Source organism: Prinia subflava, chromosome 5 (assembly GCF_021018805.1).
Source record: "Prinia subflava isolate CZ2003 ecotype Zambia chromosome 5, Cam_Psub_1.2, whole genome shotgun sequence".
Classification (NCBI taxonomy): domain Eukaryota; kingdom Metazoa; phylum Chordata; class Aves; order Passeriformes; family Cisticolidae; genus Prinia; species Prinia subflava.
Genome location: NC_086251.1, coordinates 32,643,175 through 32,663,263, shown reverse-complemented (window position 1 = coordinate 32,663,263; position 20,089 = coordinate 32,643,175). Strand labels below are relative to the sequence as shown.

Genomic DNA, 20,089 nt, shown 5'->3' with positions numbered 1-20,089 from the left:
ATGTGCATGTGTCCTTTTTGCTCTATAGTGGAGATAGTTTGTTTCTAAAGAAGTATGAATCACCTGCAGGGACAGGAAGTAATGCAGGCTGCTGAAAATCTCACCCAGTGATAAAGACTGGCTTGTGGGTAGTATGTGTTTTTTCCCTGGCAAGGAAGGAGTAGAAGTTTTTGCAGCTTGCTCCCTTCTCCCTAGACCACTCCAATTTGTAATAACCAAGAGAAGGGGAAAGGGGATGCTTATCACTGTGGTTTCTGTAAAATAGCTTCTAGCTGTTAGCTTAAATGCTTGTAGTCATTTTAAACATTGCTCAGACCAAAAATAGTTGTAGGCATTTCTAGCTCATTTTGAATACAGCTCTTCTGTGGTCTGAGCCACTGTTTTGGAAGCTTTTTATGTCATTGGGCAACGTATCTGCAGGAGTACCTCCTGCTACAAAGATGTTTGCTATTGCACTAATACTTGATGCTTTTTGCTCTTAAAATAAGTATGCATATATAAAGTCTAATTGTTGTCAGTTGTTCCAATACTTCTTTTAGACTCCTTTCCCAACAATGTTTGACCAGAAAATTTAATTTTGACAATAACAGGGTCAATTACTTTGTTGCGGTGTCATGCTCAAGGATCTGCAAATGCTACTTTTTTTGGCATTTTGCCTGTCTTCAAAATTTTTCAGGGGAACTTTAACCTGATTGAGTGAGCTTTTGTCTTTCTTGTGGTGTACATTCTCTAGTATTAGTTACACTGTTCATTAATTAATTCCTATATTTAATGTTTTCCCACATGGTGCTTCTGAAACAATATGTAAATTCTTAATGATGTTTTTCTTTCTCCTACAAAATCAGCTATAGACCAACTACTTCATATTATCTAAATGTCTTAGAACTTGATACAATTAGGCTTTTATGTATGTGAGGTGCTAATGTAATCTTGGAGTAAGTTCCTTAAGTATTTTGATAAGTGGAAACTAATGATTCTGAGTTAATACTTAAGCTGCCAAAATTTTAGGTTTGCCTCTGCCTCAGTATTTCTCTGTAGTATTTTTCTTCTTTTCCTCTAAATGTTTTCTTATTACATACAAATCCTTATAATAAAGATGAAACATTCTCATTACTGGAAGCTTGATGATGCCAGAATTTTATCAGTGCTATCCATGATGACAGCCAGTTAATTTTACAGCATCCCTCAATGCAAACAAAACATACCGTACATTTTTGGTGACCCAGTGGAATTTGTGTCAAAATGCTCTGCTAAGAGCACATATCCTAAGTATGTCCTAGTCAGTCAAGCTTAAAGAATGAGAACTGTTTCTTTTTCAATTCATTTCAGAAATTGGATCATCTTACAAGCCAGTATTCCACCCAAACATACTTCCTCTTCCTTCTTCTGAATGGCACAGGTCCTGCAGCTATCTGATCATATATTACTTCATGGTCTCACTTTTGTATCAAATTTCCTGATAAAACTTTAATTGCAAAGAGTCATTACATGTTTAATGCACACTTGCTCAATTAGCTATTTTAACTGAGCCAGTATAGGTCAAAAATTACTTTCCCTTCCTTTTCAGCTGATTTTGCTTTTAATTTATTAAGAGATCTGACTAGCTTTTGCCTTATTAGTCTCAAATATGTTTTCTCCAATTGTGTTTTTGTAAATACTGACAGCCTCATGGGTAGTTAAGAGAAAACATCATGTCCAAGACAGGTTAATCTCTACTTCCTTAAAGAAGTCTGATTTGGCAACTGTATTTCAAAGGCATGTATCTCTAGTGCCTAAGTTGTGTACTGTATTCTGTATATATACTGAGAAATTCTGTATTTACCAAGGCTAACTCAAAGTAAAGAAAATACTTGCCTGCTTCAAAATGCTTTAAAAATGTGCATTTAAGAATACTTGTATTTATAGGTCTCTCTAACACACATTATATAGAATATTAACGCTTTTATGTATGAACTTGTTTGGTGTTGTTTTTATATAAATGCAAAAATCATTTCAAGGGAGTTCTTATGTATTCTAGACTGCTCAAGAAAATACATCAGGTGCACTAATGAAAGATCACCTTTTTCAACATGAAACTGTAGTAACCAGTGAAACTTACAACAGTGCAAATTTAAGGCCTTCAACATTTGAGGATTTCAACACCAGGAGAGCCTGTTTTCCTAGCCAACCTAACCAGGTAAGAATACCCATAAAAAAGCAGTCCTTACTTTGTTTGCTGCATTAATGGCACAGGATGTAATTTCTGCAAGAAATCACAGTGTTCCAAATCAATGTACTCTCAGCTTCTTGAAATGCTCAATATAAACTTTGCAGCTGAAATATTATAGCATTATTATGCCAGAGCTAAAGTTTTGTGAAGGTATTTACCTGTCTTTGTAGTGCACCAGACTACATGAATAAATCTCTAATTTCTTTGAAGTCTGTTTTTGTATTGCAGATTTCATTATCTGAAGCCTTAAAAAGCTGTTTAATTTTTTTCAGAAAATGTTAATTGGGCATTAGCTCAATCTTGGTTACATGTATACTAATCTTGTCCTGCTTAGAAATATTGAAAAGTATCTTTAAAATTGATGTCTTAGATGCATTGTACAGTAGGGCACTTCTGCTAAATATTTTTATTGAAACATTGCTTATGTTTTCTAAATACCTATTTAAACTAAAGTACTCTGTTTTGGTGCAGGAAGGAAAAAATATATATCAGTTATGTATGAAAAGTATTCAGCCATTGGTACAGCTTTTCCTTTAAGCACTATATGCTTTTCGTTTCTAAAGCTAAAAGAACTGACAGTTTTTGTAGACTGTAGAAGTAGTCTTAGTAAATTGGATTATAATTAATTTTATGGTCTTATGTCTAGAACCAAAGATATGGGAAGCTTTTAGAATATGCTGAATAACAGAAGTCAAAATGGAATGCAAATTCAAGTAGTTCTGAAGACTTAAAAAATATTTCTGCTGCTTGAAAGAAAGCATTTTAGTGCCCTCGGTTATTTTTGCAGAGAAAAATATGATTGTACTTAAGTCTTATATCAGCTACTCTTAGGCTGCTTTATTGGGCAAAAGAAGCAAACAGTGTTATCTGGAGAACTAAGAAGCTTGAAATTATTAATTTTTGATTTATAACCATGGATCTACTCCAGTTATCTCTTTGTATGTCTCCTCATATTTTTGTTTCTGTTAAGGTACATATTTTTCCTTCCTCCCATCTACTTACCAAGAGAATTGTAAATATTTTTTAGAATAGGCTGGATGGGTGATTAGGCTATTGCAGCTAATATGTAATGCCTACAGTAACAGTGATGTATGTCCTGTTAGTCTTCCCTACATTGTAAAGAAAATTGCAGTAGCTTAAAATAAAAATACAGGTGTATGTTTTAAAAGCATGTATACAATCGACTACTGAGAAAGCGCTAATTTAGGTTGTGTTAAACTGATTAGTCTGTGTCTCTCTGATAGAAATTAAATAGAAATTTCTTTCAGATGACAATGTTAGAATTCAGTTCTTGAAAAGTGAAGTTATGGCGATTCCATGAAAATTTAAGGAGATATTTAAAATATTCTTCTTATATTGTAGCATCACCTGCAAGCAACAGGCACTCTGCTTTTTGCATGGTCTTGTGAGACACACATTTAGAACATAGGCAGGTCACCAAAACCTCTCATTCTACATGTGCACACACTGCACACTGGCTCTGCTAAACTCCATGCATGTGATCAGGTGGCACAGCAGATCTGGAGCTAATTACTATGTTTGTTTTCAATTTTGTGTAAATAAGTTTGATCACTCTTACTTAAGAGTGTGCTCACAAGTTGAGTAGCTCAAGAAGTACATGCTCCAACTAAAGAGGTGATTAATGACAATTCAGATTTTACCTGTAATATTTTGACTTTTAGTAAAAAAATAATCAAGTCCTTCAGCCCTCTAGCTTCTGATACACCGATGTGTGTTAAACTTAGTACTTTGCAATGATGTAGGCAGCTGCTGGCATCTTCATATTAAGAAGCTGCAAGGTGAGCAAAGTCAGGCATACCCCTTTGAAGAGAAAAAGCAAAGGCTACAGTACCAAGGAAGTGGCTGTGCCTTGTTTAAAGGTGCACCCTTCAAGTAAGGTGCAATATTTGTGGATTCAGTTGAGTCAACAAAAATTTTCTGCCTAATTTCCAGCTGACTAATCATGTTCAGAATCAGATTCTCTATGGAATTTCAGTTTGCTGTAACATTCTTCCTCACTTCCTGCTTCAGCTTCACATAGATGACATTTTACTGAGTTTTAATTTTGACTATTTAGAGGACTGAGTGCATTTTTCTCATTAAATTTTGCTGCTATTTGTACCTATCTGAATTTGGGTTGTGAATTGTTCCTAAGTTTTCATGTGCTTCCTGCATTCACAGAGGTCCCATTTAATACACAGTGAGTAACCTCTTTCCAGCATTTCTCCAGCTTGCCTATTTTTCATCATAAATAATGATGAAAAATTATTCTTCTGCTCAAAAATAATTCTTAATTCAGTGCCATAAAGAATGTAGTCGTGCCTTATTTGTAACATGCCAGTTAAGCACTTTTAGGTGTTGGGCTCAAGACTTGGAAAAATAAGAGTTCTGTGGATGTGGTGTGTTCTGCTCAAACAAATAAAAAGCCTTGAAAGGTCAAGGAGAGGTCAGATTCTACAGTTGTTAGTATTTGTAGTGATCTTTAATGGCTATTAGCAGTCTGGACAATGGGATGTTGAGGGTGGGTGGGTTTTTTGTATTGAGGATTTTGGGGTTTTTTTCTTTTAAACAATGGGTTTTATTTACTGTCTTAAGTGCACGCATAATATTTTGTGTGGACAGTGGGGTAAGGATCCTTCATGCCTATAACATATGGAATTCTAATTACTTTTGTGGCTTTTTTCCTTAAGTAAATTTATGCTGTAAAGTGCTCAAATAAGGCAATTAGCCATAGTTAGTTATTTTTGCTAAACAATAGATTCTTCCTCTTGTTTGAAAACAGAATGGGGCTAGGAAACAGTCTGCTTTTATAAGCAAAGGGGAAGCCTAACTGCTTGCCTGGAAGCCCAGTTAAGTATGGAAGAGAATCAGTTTTTAGCTGAATAGGATATAACCTCCCTGTATCCTTGAAGCCTTGTGGAAGTTCAACTATGAGGCTTGGAGCCAAGAAAAAAAAAGTTAGCGTACTCCAGTTGAAAGTCCCAGGGCAAAGCATCTCTAATTACAGTTCTGTACTCATCACACAAGGATTGTTGAGCAGGGAAGTGGTGGTTAGAGCAGGCTACAGATATTCTTACATAATCAGAAGATAGCATATTTTCAGAAGCTCTTCCTTCCTCTTTTCCAGCTGCCTTCCCTTTTCCCTTCTCTGTCTCTTACCCCAAAACCAGGACATGCAGACTTCAGCGCAGTAGGAACATAGACACATGCAAAGTGACTTACAAGTGTTTTAACCTAAAACATCATCTTCAGTTTCACGCACTGCAACAGATTAGAAATGTGCAGTTCAGTTGTTGTTCTTGACTATGGAATGCTGACACATTGATTCCCATTAGTTTGAGTACTAATAAGGTAAACCCTCTCAAAGCAACAATACTGATGCCAAAGGTTATTCCCAAGTAATTCATGATTCTGGAAGAATTTGTAAGACTAATAGGTTAGGGAGGGGAGGAGCTTTTTTGTCTTTTCTGAGAGATGGTTTTCAGGCTGTGCACTTGACAGAGAAAAAGGCAGAATTTGACTTGAAGCCCATTCATAATCTGGCTCGGATTATAATAGCCCTACAGTGCAGGAAAATAATTGCCTGCCTGTAAGGTGGAAATACTGGGGCATACTGACAACCTTGCTTTTTTGCTGCACTGTCTGCAATTTCTGGACCTACTTTTATACATATGCTAAATTTTTATCCTGTCATTATTTGCATGTTTTCTTGCAAGTCACTTGCAATGTGATTTCAGTAACATTTAGTGGCAATCCACTATCTTACACTTGGATATCTAAGGCCTGCAGTATTTCAGTTTGGATGACTCTCTGCATTTTGACAACTTTTTCATGCCCCCACACCCTTCCACTGTAAGGTGGAATAAACATGAACTTTATCTTATTTCTCTGCTGGTTTCGTATGTGTTTAGCACATTCCTTATTACTTGCCTTTTGAAGTAAGAAGTCTTTAAATTATGGTCAATTTATTACAAACTGAGAATTTAAGAAGTACTTGGGTCTTTGCGGGCTGGTGTTCTAAACTAATCAATTTAAGTACTGTAGATCAGCTAAGGGGAGATGCATTCAGAAGATGCGGTTAATGATTGATCATCATACTGAATGTTGTTCTTCACACTGCAAAATCCTTATCTAGAACACAGCTTTGGTAAGAAATTACCAGTATTTAATAGTCTTGTTATAAATTGGAGAGAGTTTGAAAAGTTAGAACAGGAATTAAGGAAAGCTTCTCCTGGATAACACAAGAGTGAATGCATCGGGGAGTTAGTCCTAAAGCAGCAGATCATCACGTGAAATCAGCACATAAGGCAAAATTAATCTGTGGAATTAGTTTTCACTTTAAGATATTAACACTCTAATTTTGAGCATAATTCACAGAGAAACATCAAGTTTTATGCGGATACCAAAATACCCAAAGCTCTTACGAGACACTAAAAAGTCAGGAAAGAATAGTAAAGCTCACAGACCTAATACCCTGCAGAAGACTCATTATGGTGGGGATGTTTGTAAATTATAATAATGAGAAAATAATCTGAGTTTTTTGTCTTCAGGCAGCAAGAGAAAAAAAGTCTTGGTTTTTTAATTTTCTAATCTATGTTTTACATTGTAGGTGGACATAAATTTGAGACTTCAGCGTAGTAAACTTCTCTTATTTTGCCATTTCAGGTTCCACTGAAGTCAATCAGACACGTTAGTTTTCAGGACGAAGATGAAATTGTCAGAATAAACCCTCGTGACATTTTGATACGTCGTTATGCAGACTACAGGCATCCTGACATGTGGAAGAATGACCTGGAGAGGGATGACGCAGACTCAAATATACCATTTTCTAAATCAGACAGTAAAAAATCTGACTATTTTTACCCATGTGGGGATGGAACTAAGTTGAATTCCCTAAAAGACTCAAAGAGTTCTGTGGTATTTAAAACTCAGCCTTCCTCATCAAAATTTAAGAACTCAAAAAGAAGAAAAGAGGATGGTGAGCGTTCCCGCTGTATATACTGCCAGGAAAGGTTTAATCATGAAGATAATGGCAGAGGAAAATGTCAAGATGCACCAGATCCTATTAAAAGATGTATCTACCAAGTTAGTTGCATGCTTTGCGCAGAGAGCATGCTGTATCACTGCATGTCAGACTCTGAAGGAGATTTCTCTGATCCTTGCTCGTGTGACACTAGTGATGACAAGTTCTGCTTACGCTGGTTAGCACTGGTGGCACTCTCGTTCATTGCTCCATGTATGTGCTGCTACCTCCCCTTGAGAGCATGCCATCACTGTGGTGAGGTGTGTGGGTGCTGTGGAGGAAAGCATAAAGCTGCAGGATGAATCAGTCTTGTGCCAAACAGAGCTGAAAAATCTTTGTTTCCAGGAAGCATCTAACTTGGATTTGTGGAAGCTTTTTGGCAAGCTGAAGGGAATCTTCTTTCACGTAAGAGATGCTTGATGTGGAGGAAGCAGCAAGACTTGTCAGACCTTGGCATTTTACAAGTGCTAGCCACGCCTAACTATTTCCTTTTGAGTGCGTGGCATTTGTTGCGAGTTGTGAAGGAGATTTTGCAAAGGAAAGCCTGTTCTTATTATTGGCTATAAAATGAGTATATAAACTATGATTATACTAAAAGGGATTAACTTTTGCCACTTTGTACATTCATGGTTTAGGTGAGGGGGCTCTTTTAAAAGGATTAAAACTTATCTGAGGGGAAATTTTAACTAAAAGTGCACTAGTGACAGTTGATTTAAGATTAAGAAAAGTTAATACTCAGCAAATGAGAAATGAAACTGATTTTAAGTGCAACTAAATCACTTATTAATAGTTTTTTGGAAGCAACTTTATGTATAAATAACAAATGTTTATATTTAACTAAATGTGTAAGGTACGAATTATTACATGTTAAACTTTCCTTCCCTCCGATATAGTAGGTATGGACCATATCTACTGTCACATTCCATGGTAGTATTTTAAATAGTTAATTTAGTTGCATTTTTATTCCAGATGGACAAATTGGTATTTTCGGTCCTGGTTCCCTTCAGCTACAGTTCGTGTTGAGTTGTATCCATGCATTCTGATAATCTAAAAACCTTTAAAATATTAATTATTCTAGTCTTGAGTGACCAATATTTTTTTTGTTAAGCACAGATGTAATTGTCTAAAATGTTCTTGTTAGAACATAACATTTATTTTTATATATAAATGACTTTGATTTCAACATAATAGCAAAAAGGACGTTGTTTCTGTTGTTCAACCAGCAAGTTGTTTTCTTTTGGGGTGTCCTCCAAAAATACTTTCTTGCATATTCAAATGTTCGTTAAGCAAAAGGTACATTAAGGCAGTTGTAACAAATTGTCATCAGTGTTCTTGTTTATCCTTCTGTTAAACTAGGATCCTGTTCAGCTGTTTATCAAGTACTATGATTAAAACAAAAGATTAATAACAAAAGTGAAATTGTTTTCATTATTTTGAACCACAACTTTTGCTAATTTGAACGGGCAGGAACAAAAGTGCTGTGTGTTTTGTTCAAAAAGAACAACAAAAGACTTAGCTTGAGAAATAAATTCCAGCCCAGGCAAAACTGAGTGCACTTCTTAATTGGGGAAATTTGAAGGCGGGGCTGGGGAGGGAGGCTGGAGAGTGAGAGAGTGTGTATGTATGTGTATGAGTGCTGGTATATTGTGTATGGTATTTCTTATGGTTTTGTACTTAGTAAGTCTAACTTTCAGGTAAGAATTAATCAATTAACCCACAGAGAATTTTTTTAAAGCATTACATGTTGTGCTATGTTATGAAATAAGAATAACTTGCTTCTTGTTAAAAACCTGTAAAACACTAAAGACAGTCATAATTCATTAGCACAGGTGCCTGTTTGACATCTTGGCTGGAGTGGGATAGATTGTGTTTAGTATGCCCTTTTTATTAAACACAGACCCAAATAATTTTCGTTTAAAAAATGCATTACTTACTTTTCTCACTTACATACATTTCTTCAGTATATTTAGTGTAATTTTTTTAATTCATGTATCAGCCCAGAAGTAAAATGAGCAAATGTATATAACTATCTGTCTGTAAATTACTTTTTAAAAGAAAACATTTATATTTATATTACAGCTTGAATTGACCGCCTTGTGTACATAGATCATCTCAAAGTATTATTTCACATTGAAAAAGAAGACAAATATCTTGATAACTACAGAAGTTATGGAAGAGCTTCTAGTTTTGTATTAATAGTTGATTGGATGGCTGAAGTCCAAGAATATGACATGGTAGCAGCAGTCTTGGGTTTTACTGTTTATGTATTTGAAAGCTGCTACACTGGTTGGTTTTCATGCTTCAGACATTTTCAGCTAAACTTGGTTACCTAGAATAGACTGTTAACTTTAAAAACAACTTTCATTTTAAAATGGTGATGTTTTTCTAGTGAATGAGAGGAATTTAATATTTTTAAGTGCTAGGTTCCTAATTCAAGGTGGAAAGGTATGAACAACCTAAGAAAAGAACTTGCTGGCTGTATAAGAAAATGCTATATAATCATATTGTATATATACTTCAGAAAGAAATTAGTTTTAGCAATTTCCTCTGAGCACTATACAACATAATGAAACTCCTGGTCCTGTACTGTATTTTATATGACACATATACTTTAATATTTTTATTAAATGTGTGCATTAATATTTTCACCTTGCATTTAACCACTTTGCTGCTAAAATATTTTCACCTTTTGCTTTTCTCTTTGAAGATTCGTATCATCTAAAAAACTGAATGGGCCCATGCTTGCTTGTTCCTGTCGTGCTGCAAGTGTCAGGCAGCTTGCCTGGTTTGAGAGACCAAACAGATGCAAAGATCCGAGGCTGCATAAGGCTTGGTTTTAGTGGCGTGCACATGTACTTCTCTGATGCTAGAGATCTTACCCACTGTTCTAGTTAGAAGATGAGCAGTGGAAGGCAGACATACAGCAAACCCATTCCAGAACAGCTTGTTGCATCCATACATCTTCTGGTTTTGGCGGCACTTAACTGTTCATCCTATCTCTTCTGAAATACTTTCTTGAGCATTTGGAAATAGAGAAATTTCTTCCCCAGTCCGTGATCCTTGCCCTTAATAACATCGGAGCTGTAGTTTGTCAGGCATGTAGCAGCAGAGCTTTGTGTTGCTTGGAGGGGACCCGAGCCTTTGGAAACCGTCACTGAATATTAAGTCCCTCTCTGGCTGGAAGCCTCGGTTACTGTGAAAATGTTTCCCTGCAAAGCGGGGGAAGTCAAGGGCGAGCGGCGCTCGGGCACCATCTGCCGGGGAAAGGCTGGGCGGCCTTCAGGCACAGCTCTTGGGGACATCGCAGTTAACGGGCTGTCTGTGCACGGCTCGAGGTACACCATTAGGATACGCTTTAGCATGAATTTACAGAATAGTCATTGCAGTCTGACTGGGATACATCATGCCTCTTAAGTTTCATTAATACTGAAATAAAAATCTTTTAACCATATATTTTGTTAGGTTTAAAATTGTTGCCATAGCCTGTTACAGGAGCATAAGAACCAATAATGAAATGAAAATTCTTTTGATTGTGTCACTGGGCTTATAAGAAAGGGATTTTATTATTATTTTTTATTACGATGATTATTTTATTTATTTCCCCTCTGAAGGTTCTTCCCACAGCAAAATGATGGAGTTTTGATGCTCATGCAAAGGGAATTTGACCTTTTGGTTTGTGATACAAATCAAGTTGTGAGTATGCAGAGGTGGGTGTGTGGTCTCACACATGAAATTCAGTAGCTTGAAGGATAGACCTACAGCTGGGTGCATGGTTAAAGCAGTATCTAATAATAATCTACAATTATTATGGTAACTGTTCAGTAAAGAGCATGCTGTCATAAAACTCTTTGAGAGCCTATAGAAGAGATGTTTCAAACAGTCTTAACCAATAAAATTTCTTCTAGAGAAGCAAAGGTATTTTGAAGAATGCCTTAATTGTGCATGTTGGAAATAACATTCCCATTTTAGATGAGTTCTCTTCAGAATAATCTGTTCGTGTGTACCTGGAGGATAATGTTGAACACTTGTGTAAATAATGCCCAGGTTTAAATTAGACTTTAAATCTTTCCCAAGCTTATGGCACAGTGTGCAGCCAGTACAGCTATACATTCATATTAGTAAAATGAAGATCAGGATCACTGGCTGGCAACAAAAACAAGAACTTGAAAAAGATGCCTTATGGTACTATTAGTCCAGCAGCTGGGTGGATAAAACTTGTTTACGTTGGTGCATTTACAAGTATAAAGAGGGGTTGAAGGGGCTGTTGGGTTTTTTCATTTTGTTGTTTTTGGGGGGTTTTTCCCTCTGAAAGTTTCCCTTAATTGCAAAAGTTATGGTTCGTTAAAGAAATCAAAGCATTTGGTGAAAAAGCAGCCTACATGTTTAAAGCTGCAGTGTAAGCTGTTCATGGTTTTCCTTCTTTTGCTTGGTGCCATATGCTTTTCACCCTAATGACCTCAAAGTGCCTCATGTGTATATTGTTTCCATTAAACCTCAACTGCTATTTGTGTCTACTAAATGATGTATAATTTAATTAACTCATTCCACAGGTGTTTGCTTAAAGAATACGAATACAACTTGCTACTTTGAGTATATAATGTAAATATGTCTTTAAGTTTGTAACTGGTTTGTTATCAATATCCTTGTAAGGATACATCATATCCTTGTAAGTTGACATAGTAGATAACACCATAAAAACTGTTTCAATGTTTTTTCCTGTAATTACCTGATTAAAACTATCTTGAAATGAAAAAAATAACACGTTTTTCCATTCTGTGTTGGGTTTGCTCCGAACAGTGAACATGAAATGAAATGTTGCAGCTCAAGAACAGAATAAAAAGAAGTAAATTACAAGTATTACCTTCGAACTCCAGCATCTTTCATTATAGGAACCATTTTTAAGAGTTACTATAATGTTTTAAACAAAAACGGGCTTATACCAGCCTGCTTTTTATGCACAGCAGTACTTGTTGTTGACATCATGCTGAGGAGGTCAAGATTCCTTTACATAAAACGTATATGTCTCTATTCCCACTTGACCCCACCACAGAAATGCATATCTCTGATTATAATTCTAAGCTTTGTGTAAGTTACAGAATAAGATGTACACCAGAAAAGGAAAGAAAACGAATCAATCCATGAAGAAAAATGAACAAGTAGAAATCTGTGAGACCATAATTTGAAAGTTCAGTGGTCAGGGTTTAGGATAGATTGTTTTAAATTGAATTGTATTTCCTCTAGGTTTTACAAATGCTTTCTTATTGGTTACAGCCAATAGAGTAATTCTCCCTTTTCATTTGATCAGTTGCTAACTTGAAGAATTTTTATTGCCAGGTGCTAATGTTACATGGACTATTAAGTATAGATACTTGAGCTTTTAATTGATGATGTGAAAATGTACCTCTACCATAGAAAAGAAAGACAAATGAGCTGAATGGCAAATAAGGTGAAGAGTTAGTAGAGAAAACTATAGAACTATGTGAAAAATGCATATGAGAAAGTAGTTCAGCATTAAACATGATTTCGTACAATTTAGAAACCTAGTGTTACATCTTGGAAAAATCAACCTTAATATCATGGTTAATGCACAGTCTTCTGGGTTTGAACAAGAAAAAGGATAGGCAAGGGGTTATTCTTCTTTTGCTTGGTGATTTCTTATTCTTTTTTTTCATTCTTTTTATTATTATTTTGGGGCTTGGGGCAGGGAGGTTGGGGTTTTTTTTCCTTGTTCCTTTTTTCTTTACAACTGAGTCAAACTCAGTTGCAGGAGTTCGCAGAGCTGGTGAAGAGAATTCACAAAAAATATCTAAGTCATTTAGCAATTAATGTTTAGCCTTTTGTATCACTGTTTCCTGAACCTTTTGGCTTCCTGTGATGAATCACTATGGGATCCTGTGCCAGAGCAGAAAGACTTCAATCTGTAGGATTCTATTGTCACTTCCATAATTTGAGAAAACTGAGCTGTAATTTAACAGTTTGGAAACAGACATAACAAGTAAGTGAATGACAATTAAAAATAATCCACATTTTATACCTTTAGTACACAGTGTGTGTACACACACAATGGGATCTGATTTTATTGTGCTTTAAGTAACGCATACTGTGAATCACTAGCAATCCTTGGCTTTACCTAGAAGGAAAAGGGGAAAAAAAAGATAAGCCAGTTCTTCAAGAAACTTTTATCTCTAGATAGCTATGCCCTGACTTGAGGGGTTTGGGAATATTTGAGAAAATAATGCCTTGACAGAATAAGCTTCTCGGATTAATTGTGATTTCAGCTAAGTGGTGGTTTGGCAGACTCCAGGCACATCTCAGTACCCACCAAATTATATCTGATGTTCTTAGCGATATGCAATTATCTGTGTCAGTTTGAGGTAATGCACAGGAACAATTATTTCATGTTTGGTATTTTCTGGTTTTTTGTTTTTTAAACCACCAATAAAAACTTCTTCTGCATTCTGATCATGAATAATATGAATCAGGGTAAGTAAGCTGACCAAATAATAACTGTTTGAAAGGAGACACCCTTCTAAATGTAGACCCAGTACTGATCAATCAAATCTGTTTCTGTGCTGAATGCTAAAAGTAGCTATAAGAAAGCCTGTTAAGATGATTAAACTTACTGTTGCATCTTACACTGGCTTTGAGTTATGGGCTAATCTTCCTTACTCCAATATTGCAAACTGCCAAACCATTCTGTATTAGCTCTCTCCTTCCAGTACTACATTTGTAGGATACAAATTATTTACACCTGACACCTCCTAGCCTGCTGTGTAAATAACTTGCTATTTTGTATCCCATGTAAACAGCAAGTGGTGTAGTGAACTACTTCTTTCAAACTGAAGAAATGAGAATATTGTTTCTGAAGTAGAAAAGGGTTGTGAAAATATATCTCTGCTGTCAGCAGTTATCACTGCCCTTTGCTGGAGCTGGCTGTCTCTTTGTACCTGACAATGTGCTTAGGTGCTTTTCTGCTGCCTCTATTGCCTGTGAGGGAAGTGTTACAGTGACTTGATCTTCCCTGCCTTTTCTCCATAACTTGTTCCCTTTCTCTTGATGTGTGTTCTGGAATCATCTTCAGCTTTCGCTGCCAGCATATAGAGTTTTTATAGTCTGTGTGTGCATCTGATGATGATAGCTGCTGATTACTAAATGCCCATTATAAATAGTTTGTATTGCAAGCCTCAAAAGAGTTTGAAATACTGCATCACTCTTGAATATGGTAATGCTGAGAACTTGTCTCCATTAGCATTCTCCATGAGCATTCAGCCATAGACTGACCAAACCAAAGAACTGTTTTCCAAGTTTGATACGGTTTCACCTAAGTTTTCTTTTGTCTCTTGCCTACTTGCATTTAACTGTTTATAATATGGGTAATGGACTGGATTCTACAAAACATTATTGGGTGACTCTTCTCAAGGGGAGCAGGAAAACTCAAACACTGAAGCTCTAAACAACCCTTGGTTTGCTCTCTTGCCCTAGCAATCACATTGGTAATAGAGTTAAATAATTTTTACGGTTGTTGGAACTATGTTGAAACTACAAGGTGGAACAAATTACTTTGGGAATGCTGTCATTGTTGGCCTTCAACAGTACTAGAGACACTTGAGTCACCAGCTGTGCAGGATCCACTGTTCTTGTTTTCCATGACTCTACAGCTAAGTGTTAAAAATGCTGCTTATGAAGGAGAGAACTCTTTTTCTTTCAGGGCTACTTCTCTCATGAAAATGCTGAGTAACTCTTCCTGCTTGCTTGGGCTTAGTGGTCTTCTGATAGTTCTTGGAAGCCTGGAAATTGGTGGAGACATAAGAAATGAGAATGGTGATCTTTGCAAGGCAAAGAGGTACACTGTGGGACTGAGGTTAAATTACCTCTGTGGAATCATGGGAATAGAGAAGGGGAGAAGAGGAAGAGGAGCATCATGTGCGTGCTGCTCACAAAATTAATCTCTTCAGGATGTGTTGGCAAGTGATGAAGCATTCACAAGAAATTTCAAACATTCTGATTTATAGCCATGCAGTTTCTGACTTCCCCAGCACCTTTGAGCCTTTTTGCACACCTGAACTAATAAGTAAAGTCTGATACAGTCAAGGTCCTGGCTCTTCCATAACAGGCAGTGTCTCAGAAATCTGCCAAGTCAAAGTACAGAACACTCCTCTTTGTACAGGGTGCGTGTCTGGGATTTTCACAGATGAATAGCTAATTGATTGGTATTGAAGGTTGACTGCTGGCCAGACATTTCAATTAACAGTGCTGTTCTGAAACAGTGGTGCTACGCAGACTTCTGATTAATTCTAGTTTGTGGCAGACTTGCACACATTTCTCTGTGTGTAGCTACATTAGAAAATTTATATTTCTAAAGTCATGGTTCTGAAGGCTTTAACGAATCTAGAGCTAGTTGACCAGAGAAGTGATGAGTGTCCATTCTCAGAGACTTTCAGAACTCACCAAAGCAGGTCCCTGAGTAATCTGCTCAAGCTGACCCTGCTTTGGGCAGTTGAGGTTGGACCAGGTGAACTCCAGAATTCGCTTACTGCATCAGCAATTCTGTGGTTTTCAAGAAAATTATGAATTTTGAAGAAAAAATATACTTTCAGAATAACCAATGTGATTTTGTGCCTGCTAAATCTGATCGCTAATTTTGAGGCAAATCCTACTGTTAATGCTTGAATATTTCAAGTTACGATCAAAGGATTGTCATTTTAGTCGTGTCATCATTATAACTCAATGTTTTTCACTGTCAGAATTATTAAAATATGAATATATTTCATGAACAAAGGCTTTTCAATATAAGTAATAGCTATTAGCATGGTATTGAGGTGAGGGGGAAAGCTAAGTGTTAGTAAGCTTAAAAATATTCACAGGTGTTTGCATAAGTACTGAACTGCTGCTTCACATGCTCTTTTGGCACAAAAATGTTTTCACAGAATTGCTAACTTCAAGATAATTTAGTTAAAAAAAATAATTTCGGGACCTCCAAACTTTTTCCAGATTACCAATCTATCTTAAAAGCACCTCTGAAACCTGGCTAGGTTCTGGCTAGAATCTGGGGCCTGAGCCAAGCTAGGTAAAAATGCCTGTGCACACTATATTTGGAAGGCACACACATCTGGTCAGGCTGAAGCATCAGCAGCAGGGTGAGACTGGATGTGGGTGAGTACAGGCAGAGCTGGCAGCTAGTCAGTGAATCTGGGACCCTGTACCTACTACAAAATTTAAACTGTTCTTAGTAGCCAGAGCCAGAGGATGGGTGGGGACTTGAGAAGACTGAGTCATTCCCCTTCATGCCACTACTAAAAAATCGAAGTAATGTTACTGCACACAAATATTCATCCTGTTTTTAGACAGACATTTTTCTGAAGTGGTTACTAAAATAGATTTTAACTATATAATTGCCAGTTCACATTTCTTAGTCCTGTTTCTCTCTTATGAGGTTTAGAAAAATGAAATTTAGAAAATTCTAAAAACTTTGGCCCTTTTTGTGTTTGTGGAAAATTCAAAAGTACCTGAACTGCATCATTTGCTTGTTGGGTGTCTTGCTGCAAACCGATTCCTGCTATTTTACCTCCAGCCAGCAGTGAGGTGGTAAGTCTGGCTCATCTGCTTACTCAATAACATGCTGATCGTGACTCAAGTCCTTCCTGCACTATCCTTGATGACTTTGTGCTCTCTGTAGCTTTTCTCTCCATTAACCCACCAGTGTCTCCAAAAAATGCTCAATTCTTGCCTAAAGTTTCTCTTCCCTTTAGACCGGTCACATCTTTGCTTTCCCCTCAGTCCTCATTTGTTCAGTCTGATACCTCCAAACTGACTCACATTCATGATGACTGTGGTGGCAGTTCTCACTATTGATAGTATTGTCCTCCAATGATTGTTGATTGTAAATATTTCTTGGTAAATGCTGCTGTGAGGCTTTACAGTAGTGTCAGGAAAGTAGAAGGATTTTGTCTCAAGATGAACCAAAAAATCCCCTACTCCTCCCATAAGGTGGGAAGTAAGCTAAGGGAGGGTGGGAGTGGTTATGTTGGTTGTACTTTTCCATGCTATCACTCCTCAGTCTTGTGGTAATATACCTTTGGCACCAGAGTTAGGATTGTAAGGCACTGGAGCTGCAAGACTCACTTTGACTTCACACCCTGAATGTGTGGCCCAGATGTATCTACTGAAACTCCTTCACTGCAGCAGTTATCTCCATTCCCTCTGAATTTCTTTAACATAAACATTTACATTTACAGGGAAAAGTATGGTGAGAACATGAGCAGATCTGTGTTGTAACAGTTTGGTGGGACAGTTGCTATTGCTTGGAATAATTTAGAAAATGCTCAACCAGATGCCTTTTATATTTCTAGATGACATAGAATAGTTTCTTCCAAACTAACCTTTACAATGTGCTTTGCCCGGTGCAGGTATTCCCACTTGGCTATATATCTACTGAAATATGACATAGAAGTTACCTTTAACCATAGCCCTTGGAACAGGCTTCAGTTACATCTTGAGTGCAAAGCTGCCTGCACTGGGCAAGTCCTTGCTCCCTTGATTTGTGTATTTTTTCACTTTTCCTAAGTGCTTGCACTTGAGAATCTACTTTTAATCTTCTGGTGGAGATAAAGAAGCCTTCCCCTTCATAAAGGAGGCAATCATAAGGTAATACAGTGGAGTATTTTTGTAGCCCTGGACAGAACACCACCTGGGCTTGCTCTTTGATTCATAGGTAGCATGTACTAAATCAGTGATGGGTTGTATTACTATAATTTATCCACAAATGACCTTTAAAAAATGTAGGCTCCCTTATCAATTTGTTGGCTAAAGAACTGTCCTTTGGGAGACGTCAAAAAGATACAGATTTGTAAATGGACAAACTAGGTGCTGCTATGTGTGTGGACCTCCTCTGGGATTCTTCAAATTTTGCGTAAGTGAAAAATCTCACCTTGTGTAATCAGTGATTGTACTGTAGAAAAGATCTTCAAGCATGCCCAGTTGAAAACTCTGTGTGTGGCCACTGGACGTAAGAACATTTAAATGGAACTGCTCCCACGTGTTGCAAAGGTCATTTAGGAAAGGCTGACATCATTAATGATTCATGTCTGCAAAAACACAGCGACTGACACACTATCACAACATCACTCGAGATGAAAGCCTTGGCTGTCAGAGCATTTGGTGAACACACTGCCTGGACTTGATGGAACTTCGACATCTGTGATGCAGCCCAAGAGGAATTTCAGATTGCATATTTACATGGAGGATTTGATGGCACCTCATCAGCTGCAGTTGGCTTGCAATGATCTTTTCTTCCCTATTTCCACTACATGGCGCAGTAAATGCTTAACTATATCTCTGACTTTAAAGATCAACTCTACTTGCAGTAATTTCACCAGCTTGGATAGTCACTTAGTAGACTTTAAACAACTTCTGAAATGTGGCTGGTAGCAACACGCTAATAGAATTTTCAGTGAGTTCCTCCTATTTTGGACAGTAAGTTACTTGCCAATAACACATCTACAGCAAGAGTTTTGAAGATCTCAAAAGACTGTCAGTTCACTCTTACCTTGATTTCTTACCAAAGTGGAGAAAGATAATAAAGAGGTAGATATCTACAGGTGCTGCTCAGTGTCAGTAGGCATAGTCTAGCTATGTTATTTATAGTTAGATTAGATAGATGGATATAGCTGTGTTATGCAGAGTTATTCAAAAGCCTAACATTCATCATGTAGATGAAAAACTTACCTTTGTCTTCTTTTGATACTGACTGTTAAATCACAGCCGATAGTAATTTGCGATGTCAGATGCAAAGATCTTTCCCAAATGTTCTTTTTTTCATAGTATCCTCCAAGTCAATTATATGTCTGACTACAGAAACTTAGAGTAGTCATAGATCTCAGGCATTGGGGATGTACAATTGCTTAAAATCTTAACTGGGCTCATATACAATGTGGTGAATACCAAGGACTGCTGAGTGCACAGTCTTGGTTTAATAAAAAAATTATGCTTGTTGAAGACTTTTATGTCCATCCAGTATGTATGTCAGCGAGCAAGCAGCAGTTCACCAGTCAGTGAGATAACATGTAAACAGTGTATTACAGTGGTTTATTGACAGTCTTCTTCAGGAGAAATACCTCCAGATGAGTTATTGAGAGCTGATGCTACACATAATCTGTGTGAATTCGTTTCAATGTTTTCAAGCCATTAACTGACCAGAATGAGAAAACTGAGCTGGGTTTTACCTTAACAGCTTGGTATTCAGCCTTGCTCAACCCCTGCATTACTTCTGGTCATCTGTTTAACTCAAACACAGTCATTTCAGCTCTTCTACCAACATAAATATTGCATGCAGCACTCTGCAGAGGCATGGCATGAAAAGTTTCTTTTCAGCTGAGCAGAGCTTAGTGAACCACAGCATGTCCTGAGGAATGGCAAATATACCCAACCCAATGTTGAAGCAAATTATGGTGTCTTAAGCAAAATCTCCATAGCCAGATAAACAAATTGTGGTGTCTCAAGCAAAATCTCCACAGCCAGGAGATTCTGCTTCTTTCCCATCACTAAGTACATCCTAGAAAAGTGTTTTGTGTTGTTTTGTGTTTTGTTGTTTTTTTCTCTCTCTCTCTTGTTCTCAGTCACTTGTTTGCTTATGTACATTGTTCTCTGAGCAGCAAGTACCATTCACCTCGATGAAATTGCAAATCGTGTGTTACAATGTACAAACCATGGCAGTTTTCTTCCAGTCATACCGGAGGAGCAAACAAAAAAAAAAAAAACCTTGCCAAAAATAGCTACTCTTAAACAACGTTTCAGGAAGGAAAAAGCATATAACAAGTTTTCTGTCAATAATATCACACATAATATCTTTATTTCTCAGG

At 37.0% G+C, this 20,089-nt stretch overlaps 1 protein-coding gene across 1 annotated transcript in view; it reads left to right on the top strand.

Annotated features, from left to right (window-relative positions):
• The window catches only part of SPRED1 (sprouty related EVH1 domain containing 1), a 58,197-nt gene extending 49,552 nt beyond the window's left edge, over positions 1 to 8,645 (top strand). The window contains exons 5-6 of the mRNA XM_063398821.1: positions 2,018 to 2,176; positions 6,875 to 8,645. Of these exons, the coding sequence (XP_063254891.1) occupies positions 2,018 to 2,176; positions 6,875 to 7,534 (819 nt within the window). The 3' untranslated portion in view covers positions 7,535 to 8,645. The remainder of the gene's footprint in view (positions 1 to 2,017; positions 2,177 to 6,874) is intronic.
• Positions 8,646 to 20,089: the final 11,444 nt, after the last annotated feature.